This window comes from Pyrgilauda ruficollis, unplaced genomic scaffold (assembly GCF_017590135.1).
Source record: "Pyrgilauda ruficollis isolate IOZ18807 unplaced genomic scaffold, ASM1759013v1 scaffold16, whole genome shotgun sequence".
NCBI lineage: Eukaryota > Metazoa > Chordata > Aves > Passeriformes > Passeridae > Pyrgilauda > Pyrgilauda ruficollis.
The window spans coordinates 2,783,533-2,797,031 of NW_024514764.1; the positions used below are offsets into that span (position 1 = coordinate 2,783,533).

Below are 13,499 nucleotides of genomic sequence, written 5' to 3' on the forward strand. Positions count from 1 at the left end.
TACCTCTCTGTGTGCATATGGAAGTGGCTGTTGTTTGCTGTCTTACCTTCAACAACAGCACTGAAACACTAAATCTGATGTTCTTAGCCTGGAAAAGTCCTTTTGGCTCCCAGCTCTGGAGAATAAATGCCACCTTGGTTCTGGAAAGAAGCTTTAATTTTATTATGCATAAAATAATTAGAAAAAAGACTCTGTACGTTTGTCTTTGCAGAATTGTTGTTCTAAGCCCTAATTAGTGCTACTCTAAATCTTGCAGGACTGTATTGAATATGAGGATTTGTTCAGAGCAAGTACAGCTGTAATTAATCTTTGCATTCCCATCAAGAAATGCTGGCACATGCTGTGAGAAACAAGGAAGGAAACTTTCAGTTCAGGCTGTCTGAGCCAGTACCCAACTGCAGCTACAAACCACTGGAGTAATCTCTTTATCCCTTTCTAGTGTGCAGGAAAGGTCTGGGCTGAGACAAATCCAGCCCAGTGAGCAGCCTGTAGCTTTGATTATGCTGTTGAATTTCATACTCAGAAAGTTTCTAATGGACCTCAATCATTCAGGAGACTTTAAATTGGCAACTATTATCACCTTAGAGATTCCCAGTCATGAAAATGTGTTCCAGAAATCTGAGAAGTTAGGCACATTTAAAGGTGCACCCTTTGGATGACAGAGGGAGGCTAATGAAGCGTTCCTTCTGAAATTTGATGGAAGCAGGAGAGAACTCATATTCAGTAATGAGCATCTGCATGGTTAAAGCCATGACAGCACAAGGAAAACTTTTATTTGAGTTGCTACAAAAATACTTCATTATGCAGAGACATATATGTTAATGTTTATCTGCCTAAAAACAAAGAATACTGTTTGTAGTGGAAGGGCTCCACTTGTCAGACTGGTCTTATCTTTTCAGTCTCAAAGATACAATTGAAAAGGAGACATTTATATTTTTGTTCCCATGATATGGGAGTTCAGAGTTCTTGTTGTATGAAAGCTACATGCACTACTTGGAAGATCAGCAAGGACTGGCTTAACTGTGTGAAGGAAAAGAGAGCTCCTGCTACTTGCTGTGTGCTGTATTAGCAGTTTTCTGACCCTGTGGTTGGTTTCAGGAAATTGGGGGGGAAAAACAGCTACTGCCCAAGAAGAGGTGACTGGTTTTGTTAAGCCTGTCTCCCTGACATGGCTCTGTCTGCTCAGAGCAGCAGTGCTGACAGTGCACTTCAGGAAGTTCCAGTTTTACAAGTCAGCCTTTTGTACCTCATTTATATGTTCTTTGTAGTGATTCAGCTTTCTTTTGGTACCCATTCAGCTTTTTATTGGTACCAAACCTTGCACTTTTCACCTAGAACTGGGACAGCAAGCAAGGGTGTTTTCAGTGCCTTTAAAAATGTTCTAAAAGGTCCCTTGAGAAAAACCAGTAAGAGGTTAAGGCTTGGATTTTTCAAAGGGGCCACTGAATTTAATAGGATAACGGTTAATGAATGCTTTCAGGCTTTCCTGAATATCCTAGTTTATTGTAAGCTATGTAGGGTCAAGAACAAGTAACATAACAGATGAACAAATAAGCAAATCATTAAAAACTAGGTCTGTTTTTATGAGAAAGTCTTATTGGCATATCTTCTGTATTTTTATACTTAGCAGATATTTGAAGATGTTCTTTACTTATCACAGTGAGAGAGAATTATGTTTAATGAGCCCATGTTCTTGAAAAGATGGGACCTGGCAGAAAGCTGAAAAGGAAAATGTAGGTAGGATGCTTATGCAGCAGTAACCTGCTCAGGTAGTTAATGTTGTACCCTTGGTACCTGTCCAAATCCTGACCTTTTTGCAATAACTTTTCAAAAAGATTGTAATGTCTTTAAGCTACTTTTCTTCTGTTTTTCCCCCTGCTCCTGCTGTCTCCCAAACAAGCCTGATTTGCCTTAAAACATGGAGAATTTCACTGAATGCAAACCACTTTTGGCTTCAGCTTACCTTGGGCTGTAACTCTGGACAGAGTAATGCAGTGAGCAATAGGAAATGGTGGTTTGGGGAGTTCTGCTTTGCTCTGAGCTCTTGGTTCTGTTGGGGTGGCTTCTCTTGGAGAAGGGGCAGATGCAGCCTGGGGGTGACTGAGCACAGCTGAGGGGGTGACACGCTGTGCTGCTGGGGAAGGAACAAGCCATGGGCATCACAAGTGGGTACAAATTGCCTTAACGTGGTGCTTGCCAAGGATTGATGGCAGTGTCTTTATCACACTGATCCTTCTCCCAAGCAATGGCTCCTTTCCTGGTGACAAAATAAGATGTCTGTACCCCTGTGCATCAAAGAGTAGTTTTTTCAGTGTTTGTGTTCTGAGTTACTGGAGTATCTGCAGTGTTCACAGACTGTTCAAATCCAGGCTCTGTTTCACAGGTTTTGAGTGTGGAGGAGGAAGAGGAGGTGAGCAGAGGGAGGGAAGAAACAGTGTTTGACTCTTGACTTTGGGTTTATGTGCAGTGGTAGCTGTGCAGCAGGGGAGAGTTTCAGATGACTTAAGATGCATCTGAATGTGATGCTGTTCCAGGAAATATCCCAGTGCTCCAAAGTGCTACAAACCAAGCAGCTGATAAGCAAGCACTAGTGGAGGGAGCAGAGCTGTTGAGTGCCCTTCCCAAAGGAGAAGGGTGAGGTTAGCTCAGTGTTTCACTTCTCCTTTCTCAGCTGCACTGCTGGAAAAGCTTCTGTCACAAAGGCAGAAGGCAGCGTGGTCCCCACCTTCTCTAGTCTGCAGCTGAACCTAAAGCAGCTCTGAGGAGTAAACCTGTTTCTCTCTATTATTGACTCAGGATTTGGGGGAGGGCAGGAAAACTTCTTGGAAACATCATGCAAGATTTTCTGTTTGAGAAAGTGGAAAACATGTTGCTCTGAGAAGTAATTTATTGACACCTTTCGAATGTCTCCTCTGTATACAACACAGATTCCTGCAGTCAGACTGAGGCAGACTTGTGCTTCACTTGGCTTTGCTCCTGAACAAACTGTTGCTGTTTGTCCTTAGAAGGTCTGCTCTCCACCCCACCCCCAAAGCTCTTAATTTGACTTGCTTTCCTTGATACTCCCTTAATTCTACTTTGGAAAACTCAGTAGAATCTCAAACTGAAAAAGCACTGGTTTATTGGTGGAACTCTTTTCCATTTAATTCCACCTCTGGATTCAAGGCTTTGATCCATGTGGTTTCAGTCTGGTCAGAGTACAGTGGTAAATCAGTAACGGTGTTAGATGTGGGCAGGAGACAAAAGAATACCTACTGTATTCTCTTTTTCTGTCCTTTCTTCCAGCCCAGCACATGCATTCCTGGTTGCAGGGAGTTCAGCTGGCCATCCACGTGGCTGGACTGCTGCCCTCTCTCCAGTTCAGTAGGATGTGACCGAGGCTTTAATTAGGATTTTTTTAATAGGCTAGTCTGCTCAACAGCTTGGAAAAGTTTGTTAAACTCACTTCATTTTCCACTGTGGCTTGATTAATTTCTATGTGTAGCTGAGGCCTTAAGGATAGAAGCTGTCACCTATTTCTAGTCACAGACTTTAAATTTGTTTTCAGACCTGAAAGAGAAAGGGAACAAATTCTGAAGTTATGTTGAAAGTAGTCCAGGTTGCATGAAATCTTCATCCTGAAGTATCAATAGGGTGAAGGTTTAAGTGTAGATTTGAAGAATTCCTCCTCCTCATGCCAAAACAGACATCACAAAGGGAGAGAATATTTAGAATAGCTGATGTTTTGATGTGAATAGATAAAAAACCTTGCAAAGTAATGCAGGATGAGAATTCCCACTGATTGGAAAGGCACTGGGGAGGCAGGCAGGGTAAAAACAGGCAGAAACTGCACCTTAGGGCTGGTCAGTTTTAAGTCTCTTAGAATTAACAAATACCAAACTTTTTATTGAAAAAGGAGGTTTTTGTTTCTGGGGCAAATTATTTTTGAGAATCAGCTGTGAAGCTGCCTTGAGGAGTCCCTCAGACCTGCAAGTCTTGTGTTGTCTGTGGTTGAGCCTGCCAAGCACTGAGGTAATGGGCATGGGGCACAACTTCAGAGTAATGTAAGCAAGGTGGAATTTAATTTCTTTCTGCACTCTATTCTCTACAGGCTTGATTTTATAGGAATCAAACTGTTAAATAGTACACCTCAGTGCAGCTAAGACTTAGGTTGCATTTTAGTTGAGTTTTACCTCAAATCATACTTCCAGATTCTGAGCAGCTTTCTGAGTTTTGCAAGGCCATCATTTTATTCTGCCCATCTAAAAACATCTCAGTTGTATACATACAGACAAAATGAGACTCTTATTTAGAACAAACTTTTAAAGAAATATGAGGGGCGAATGGCACTTGGCAATCCTTATAGTCACCATTTAACAACAGACAAATTTCAGTATGACATGTCTGAGCTGATATTCCCCAGAAAGTGGAGCATTAGGACACTGCAGCAAATCTTTGGTGTGTAAGTGGAGCAGGAAGCATCGTTCTGCAAGATACTCAAGGTTATGCCTCTTGAAAGTGCATCCAAGTTGCTGAGCTTTCCAGCTGGCCACCTGCCATGGAAAAGTCCAAGCTCAACATTCTCTCATGGCTGGTGTTAGCTGCTTTTTCAGCCCACAAGATCTAAGATATTTATTTCCCATCCCTTGATCTGATAAGATTTGAAAGGGAAACTCACTGGTAAACTTGTGATTTAGTCTTGATCAGATAGTCAGTACTGCTGACTAGATTAATTCAGGAGGTACTTTTTTTTGTCACTGTCTGTTCTAGTTCTGCAGATGTCTCCTGTAAACAAAGCAAGTTTCAGGTTTGCATTCTGACCTGCTGGGAACAAAGCATGGGCCTAGGGGTCAGGGAATAACGGGACTGTGCATCATTCCAGGGGATGCAAAAACATCCAGTTGCTTCCAAATTTTGCCCTGTTGGTTGAAAATGCCCATTTTGCCATGGCAGCTGCCCACTGAGAATAAATGGGATAATTTGCTGGTCATGGGCCAGAATCTTGGATCCATCCCTCCTTCTGCAGCTCAGGACTTTGTTCTAGCTGTGGCAGGAGTGCTGGTTCAGTTGCTTTTGGGGTGTTGAGCTGGCTGTGCCCGGAGTGAGCAGCTGAGCCTGGCGTGCGCGCGCTCGGCTCCACGGAGAACCTCCGGAGCGGAGATGAAAGGGCTCTGGCAGCACTTGCAGACAATGAATTCCCGTGGACAGTTGGCAGGGAAACAGGAAGGAATCCTTCCATGGGATGCTTAGGAGTAGGTCTGGCAGCCACTCGTGACAGGTCTGAGCCGGGCTCGCTGCTGATGTTGGATGCAGTAGTTGGACTATTTTAGTTGTTCAAACATAGCTGTGATTCTTCCACATGAATTTGGTCTATATCCCCTTGCATCCACTCCTCAACTCTTGCTAGCTGCTGGTCAGTCAAGGGTAGAGCATGCTGAATCCCTGCTGTGCAGGTCTATCTGGTTAAGGATTTTTTAGATTTATTTTTTTGAAAGCTAACATTTAGCATGTTTGTGTTACACTTCATGTTTTGTTTGTGGCCAGTACTGTTTTCTCTGCTGTTTGCACCTGTTTCTCTTCCAGCCACTGCAAATCTATGAAGCAGAAACAGCAGTGATTAAGACAGTAAGTATGAGTAAAATCAAAATTACAGGGATTTTTTGTTAATGTTTCTTGAAGCTTTTAGTGTAGGTTGGAGCCTGCCTTAGTCTATTAACAGAAAATTCCTTTCTTCCTGGAGGCAGTGCTGCTGGTGTGCATATTTGAGACAAATGGACAGAATTGTTAACCTAGTCCAAAAGTAATTTATCTCATCTACATCCTGTTGATGTAGAAATACCTAGAATTTCAGGAAAAAATGTAACTCTAGTTTTCCCTTGCAGCACTTGGGAGAATGAATTGCTGTGTTTGATTGCTGGAAAAAGCTAACACATGTTAAGAGTTGCCCTTCAGCAAAGAACCCTGCTCCTGAGTGTTTCTTAGCTGCAAGGCTGGAATTTCAGTCACAGGATTCCACAAATCTTAGTACTGATGGAAGCTCTGATTAACCTAAAATTTTTCTGGAGAATTAAATAAATATTTATCACCTATTAGTTTCCATACACTGCAAAGGTGATGTATCATGGAGGATGAGTTAATGTAAACCCACCCTGGTGTGTACAAACAAATTTTTTCATTGCCTGTTTGGACTGAGCTGACAGATAATGAATTTTTTAAATATTTTCAGACCTTAACATCTGATACCTACCAAGTGTGAGCAGGCAAGAGAAAGGAGAGGTAATTTTTAGAAGTTTGGAACCATATGGTACTTTTTTTGTAGTTGGTATGTTTGTAGGGTCCAGATAGCAGCAACTTGGATAAGCACTGGAGTTGCTGGATGGGAGCCAGGAGCTCAGTCTGTTGTTAAGGAGGAAGTTAAATAACACTGGAGAGATTTGATAGCTGGAATTCTGTACAGCTTAAATAAGAAGTGGTTGGTCTCTGCACTGGAGCTGGTGATTGAATGAAAAATTAATGTTTGTCTTGTGTCAATAAATTTCGATGCCCAGACAGGATGTTGAATATCTGTAGAACAGAATTGTAGTGTCCAGTGGGCATCAGCATTTCAGGGCAATTTAGGTTACTTCAGCATCCTCTGGGGGAATTCTTAACAAGCACAGAGTTGCTCACCTCCTTGGAAAATAATACTGAATTCATCAGTTCTCAGAGAGGAGAGAACATATTTCTGGCTGCAGTAAATCCATGCCCTGTTAGCAGTGAGGCTGAATGGAAGTGCAGATTTAGCAGTAATCTCTTGAAGGAGCCCGTGGGCTTGGGGAGGGGGAGTTGTTTGTTTGTAGTTGTCCCTCGGGAGAGTTTTAGCCCTTGGGCAGAAGCAAGGTGCAGAGCCTGAGCCCCTTCACTTCCGAAGGATTTGTGTTGTGGTGGCAGGGTGTCATCCTGCTGCTTGTGTCCAGTACAGTACAGTTTGTTCCTCTCACTGAGGAAAGCATTTTCTGTATCACTTGTTTATGGTAAGGGTTTTGGTTCTAATTTCAGTACCCAAAAACGGGGCTGATCTAACTCCTGAACATTTTCAAGTACTGGGCTCACGGTTATTTTGTAACCTAGCTTCTCCCTTGGACCTCTTGCTTTTATAAAACATCTGAAGTGGTGACATTCAGAGCCCTTACAGTCAGGAGGTGATTGACATCCCAGGAAACCTGGAAAAGGGGAGATCTCAGGGTTTGCAAACAGATTTTGATTACAAGTTTGCTTTTTTTTTCTGTACGTATCTCAAGCAGCCCTCATGGAACAGTTCATTAAATGAAGGCCAGCTTTGGATGAAATTGTGTCAATGCTTTCAGTCCATCCCATTTATGTATCCAAGATCTCAGAGCTGGGAGATTCCCAAACATCTTCCTAGGGTCTCCTGGATTCCCTCTGTGTTTCTCAGCCCTGCTGCTGAATGTTTCCCAGCTCCTGAGCAGAGGGTGGGTGCCCAGCACTGGTGTTTCATCTGGATCAGTGTTCTCTCACCTTGCAGACTCTGCTGCAGTTATTTGCAGTATCTGTTTCTCTGTAGTGTGGGAATTCTGTTAGATCTGTATTTTGTGTTTCTGTTTGATCTGCGTTAGATGCTTCCTTGAAGTACAGCATTTCCTTCCTCTGTGATTTAATCCATCATCTGAAACAAGCTAAGACTGACAGGTCTACCTTAAACTGTGCACTCTAAATTTAGCAGCCAGAGACAGAATGATCAGGAAGGACTAAATTAATATTATGTCAAAAAGGCCTTGGGACAAGGAAAGGAAAAAAGCCAATTTGGAACAGAGTCCCCTTTCAAGTCTTCTAGTTCTGAGCAGAATTTAGAGGAACTGCTTTTCAGCAGGAAAAGTTTGAAATGAGCCAGTATTTTAGGGAGCTGGACAATGGGATGTGTCACTGTCCTTTATGATCTGACCAAGGCTCACTCTGAATAACTGAGGGTTACAGTGACAGGTTGATAAATTCTGGCTTTCCAGAACATGTCTGCTATGTTTCTGGGGGTATTTTAAAGTAATCTGCATATGATTGTTGTGCATTATTTTCATGCAGTAAATACTCTTTGGGAACTCTGCCCAAAATGAGGCTATCAATGGCAAAGGAAGTGATGCCAGATTAGTTATAATATTTCTGTGTGGAGATTTCCTATGTGCTCTGAACATAGCCTGAAGGGGCAGGGATGTTGAGTTCAATCATTATTTTCATGGTGACTTACTTGGAGATCATGTTAGCATGGCATTCACATTGCACAAAGTATGTAGATTAGAATTTTTTTATTTCATGGCTTTCGCCCCTTGAGAATGCTGTGGTCAAAATAATCTAGCATATAAAAAGAGTTTTAGAGGACTATTTCAGGAAGCAGGAGTATATGTTTACATTTCAACTTTCCTCCCTTTCTCTTCCACCAGTCACTTTTTAAACAAATTGCACTATTTTCTCTGGCTTCACCAAACTTTATACTGCAGATAGGCCAGTTTAAAAGAATAACAATTTTTTTTTTTTAAATAATCCAATAGCGATACTGCATTGTGGGCTCATTTGAGGCCTTCTGTTTGTGTTTCTTGATTCCCCCAGTTCCCAGATGTGCAGTGACTCATCCTCCTGAACAATGGGAACAGCATCTCAAAGTCCTTCTCTCGGTCCCAGTCACAGAACTGTTACTCAGAGGGTCTGGACTGCAGAGGGAGGGGAGCTCAGCAGTGACAGAATGAGTCACCCCAGCTTTGTGGTCACTCTTGTGTGGGGAGCAAGGAGTGGAACACCAATGGTCACTGCTGTACTCTGGGGTACTAAAAAAGGATCATCTGAGCTACATAAAATTCATAACTCAGAGGTCACTGTTCCCTCCCCCACAGCTGTCCCGTAAAACACGGGGTGTGGGTGCAGGAGACGCCACTGAAACATCTTGATTTATTAGCAAGGAGGATGAAAATCCATAAAAATAGTGAACTGGTTTGTAACTTTCCAATGTGAGATGTGCTAATCGAGCACCAGTTAAAAATTAAATAAATAAATGTCAGTGCATAAATGTTTCACTGACAGACTCTGCTGGGACTGTGACAGAAGGGGGCTTCCTATCTCACTATTGTGCTGGTTGAAATTAAAGTCTTTCATATCTTGAGAGCATTATTTATGAATATTGTTAGAATACTTTAAAGGAAATTGTGTACTATTAGGGTAATGCAAGACATGAGTCTTTAAATCTGAAAGGCAGAAGCTCAACAACCTTCTATGAACACCATTGATCTGAGGAAGTTTCTGGAGCTGCCACAGTTTTTCTTGCAACATCAGCCTGTAAAAGATCTGATCTGGATCTTTTTTGTTTATTTTCTAAGTGAACACACCACGATGTGATTATATTTAGGTAGTTACACGTAGTATAAATACACATAGGGAGTATAAATATACATATATTATAAATAACTTCAGCTTTCATTTCTACTTTGCAAGCATAGCTTGAAATAGATTGTGATGTTAAAATAAGCTTTTTTCCCCAATAGAGCCATTAAAATACTGAAATTGAAGTCATCAATCTGCATAAAAGATATTTTTAGTATCTGATGAATCAATTGCAAATATTTGCTGACACTTTTATAGGAAGTCATGGTCATGGACCTGAAATAACTGGCTAAGATCTGGAGGAGGAGAGCACTTGAACTGCTAAGCCAGCTTTGAATGGAGCTGAATGGCCAGATGAATACTGGAGAAACACTAAATATTTGCACTGAAAAAGCCAAACCAGCTTCTTTATGACCAGTGTCATGAAGAGAAAAAATAATTCAACACAAAAGGGGGGCAGCTGATATTTGTTTTGATAATTACTTGCTTTGAATGAAAAATCTACTTTGATTTGGAAACTGTGTGTGTATTTTTATATACATACATTTATATACATAAGCATTTGTTTGTATGAGTGTATAATACCCAAAGCATGAGACAGCTTTGCATAAATAATAATTCATTAGTGGAATTCAAAAATCCATTGAAGTGCAGCTTGATATAAAACTCAATGAATTTGACTTCAAGATATAATTAATATTGCTGTCTGAATGACTAGGAAAAATGAATATAGAAAGGAATGTTCAGTCAGCATAATTGTTCTAATTAAAAACACTAACAGCAAACAGTTGTGAAACCTGGAGTTTCCATATTTTCCTCATTTAATACGTTACGTGTTACTCATCAAGTCAGTTAATGCCCAGTGCATGTGAGTGCTGCTGCCTGGAGGAACTGAATGTGCTTCCCAGAACATCCCAGTTTGCTGTAAATCTGACTAAGATGTAGAACAAGGTTATTCCAGAAACCTTTGGAGCAGGAACTGAGTTCACACTTCCCTAGGACTTAATGAAGAATCATTAATCAGGGAATCATTAAAGCAGGAGATTTTGAGTGTGTGCGCTGGGTTTGGGCTTATTACTCTGGCACGTTTTTGGTGGGTGTTTTTCCTCCCTTCATGTTTGTATGCTTTAATGTTTTGAGGGTTTTTTAACTTCAAACCCTCTGGAGCTTGTTGAGGATTTGTTGTTTTGGCTGGAAACAGATATTTTGACTTAAGTACTGGCTGCCTTTGGATTCTGTGCTAGAAGAGAATATTGAGATTCCTTCAGATCTGTCAGACCATGCATGTGGTTGGTGCTCACACCTGTTCCAGCCACCTGACTTGCTTACCCAGCTCTCCCAGTGCTTTGCCATTGCTGATTATAATTTCCCTGAACAAATTACGTGGCTTAATTGCAACATTAATAAGAGAATCTAGAGAAGTCTGTTTTCCTTAAATCACCGCAGAAATGAACGTGAATTTTTTTCCATTAATCAGTTGATTTTCTTACCTCCCTATCAATGTGCAGAATGTCAGTGATAGGTGTGTGGGGTGGGAATTAGGGGATGCAGAAGCTGTAAATCAGGTGATCCTGCCTGTGTGTCCCTGCATTTCACAGGCACATGGCTGTTCCCTGCTCCATCCAGGGAGGGGAACAGACAGGCAGGGACTCTTGAAGCAACTGGGTAGAAAATTGGAAGAATCTCCATCAGAAATGGCCCCTTTGCAGTATTTTTTGCACATCTGAAGAGCTGTGTGGGATGGAGCACAACAGATAGAGAAGGGGTTTTTGGTAGCTTCAGTGATCTTTTCTTTCTGGGCTCTCCCATCTCCTGAATATGACTAATGCTGTACAGGAAGCCCTTTTCTCTTATTCATGCAGTCTGTGATATCTCTTCTGATCCACAGAGTGCCAAAAAATACAGGAAATTACTTTCACCTTATGAAAATTCATGATTGTAAGGAAGCTCTTAGAGCAATTGTTCTTTGGAAACTTCCCCTCTCCCCCACCCCCCCAAAAAAAAGAAGTGTTTTTTTTCTGCCAGCAATCCATTGTAAATCTTTTGTTGATACATGGTAGTCTTTTGCAAATCCGTGTGTTCTCTCTCCTTTATTAAAAGACACTTCCAGTTTTAAATGTTAGGAAATAATAAACTCCAGCTCCTTTTGTGTGTGCTTTATGCTGGGAGCCTGTACTTGTCCAACACTGAATCCTCTGACCTCCAGTCTGATTCCTCACAATGAACTGTTGTGTTCATCTGTTTAGAGTTGTACTGGGGGCAGTAATTCTGTTCTGCTGTCTCAGGCCTGTGCTGTAGAGGAGGATGTGTGGTTTAAGAGTTTATATTGCAGCTGGAGTACTTGGAGGAAGTTCCATTCTGAATTAGTGGCTTGGTGAGGGCATCTACTGTCATTTGGTCGTGACTGACAGCCCTGCTCTGTGATAAGAAATGGGTTTTCTTGCCTAAAATCACTAAAAGGCAGCGGGATTTTCCATTTTATTGTTCTCATTACATGGCTACAACTCCAAGAATAAAGAAACACATACTGAATTACTTCTTCAAGAAGGGAAGCTTTTGCTGGAGAGTTTCACTCCAGAGTAGTCTGCATCTGTATGGAAACAATATTGTTACTTCTTTAAAAGTCTGTGCAGGGCTTCTTGTCCCCCCTTAATGCAAAGGGGCCCTTGATTTGGGCGGGACACACAGGCAAGCTTGTTTGATAAAAGACCAAATCCTCTTCCACAAGAGTAAATTTTCACACAAGAATGAATTTTCCTTGTAAACATTCCTATTTTCTTCTCGATATAATTGCTAAAGGACTTCTTAAAAGATGAGCAAATCTATTATTAAAAGTCTTGAGCCCAGAAGGGGAGCTGTCTGTAGAAGAGCAAGTCCTTGAAAATGCTCCTTTTTCCCTTTGTGACAAGCAAGTCTAGCTTAAATCATCATAAATTGTGGGGGGACTTAAATCTTCCACTTTTCTAGGATATGCTTTTGTTCACTGTTATGAATTTTTTTAAAAATACACTGGTTTCTTATAAATGTGTTTCATTTTTTACTCCCACTCAGTGTCAGTTAACTGTGTTTATCTTACAAGGGGAAAAAAAGCCAAATTCTTTTAAGTCAAAGAACTGACTTTAATGACACTACTCTTTTATTGTAGAGATTTCCTGGATAGATCTGAGCATTTGTGCAAATCTCTTCACAGCTTTGACTTTTCCAGACCTGGTGATAATGCTCTGTTAGACCTCAGTGCACGTTGGGAAGGAGGCCTCGGTTCTGTTGGATTTGCTGTGCTAGAAACAAGCTCAGATCCCATGTCTTTCCTTTTCCACAGGGTGAATCAGTGAAATACTTCCTGGATAACCTGGATCGGATCGGTCAGCTGGTAAGAACCCTTCTCCTTCTGAACCACAGAGCTCCAGGAGACAAGGAGAGCCTGAGTGCGCTGTGATTAATGGGCTTTGCTTGGGGTTTTTGGTTCGTTTATGAAATAATAACGCATTAAATTCAGTGTTCTTTCTGTAGAAACAGTAAACTCCAGCTTTCTGAAACTGAAGCTTAGCATTTGTTTTATCTTTTTTGACAGATAACAAATGGAAGTTGTATTTGTGCACATATTTTATCAGCCCTTCTATGCAGTCTCTGGATCGCTTTTCCTGATGTTCTGATGGCTGCTGCTACTTAAGGTAGCAGAATGAAACCTTAGCAAAATAAAAACCATTCCTAGCCCTTGCAGGATTCAAAATCTGTAATGAAAACATCTGTCAGGACACTTGGAGGAGAAAGAAGGGAGATGATTTTCCTAAACAGTAATAATGATAAGGTTCTGAAGGACAGATTTCTCTACAGCAGTAGACTGGGCCACAGCCTGTGGTAGAATCTGTTACTATACTGGCTGGTCATAGGGTGTGAACCTGGAAAAAGAGTTTCCACTGAAGCTTTCAAGATGGTTCTTGTAAGAGTAATGACCTGTGGAAAAGCTAGATTTAGAAAAAAAAAGCACCTTTTAGTGGTGATTTGACCTCCTTTATTGAATGCTACCTAAGTGGCAGTAATGCTGTAGCTAAGAATTTCATTAAGAAAAAATACACTTCAGCCTTAAACAAAGAGGCTTGATGGATGAAAGTGTGAAGAAGTGAATTATTAGTCATTTATTTTTGTTCTCATACGCC

The 13,499-nt window shown here is 41.2% G+C and overlaps 1 protein-coding gene across 1 annotated transcript in view; it reads left to right on the plus strand.

Moving 5' to 3' along the window:
- GNA12 (G protein subunit alpha 12) overlaps positions 1 to 13,499 on the plus strand; it is a 40,953-nt gene that overhangs the window by 20,119 nt on the left and 7,335 nt on the right. The window contains exon 3 of the mRNA XM_041462246.1: positions 12,662 to 12,712. Within this exon, the coding sequence (XP_041318180.1) occupies positions 12,662 to 12,712 (51 nt within the window). The remainder of the gene's footprint in view (positions 1 to 12,661; positions 12,713 to 13,499) is intronic.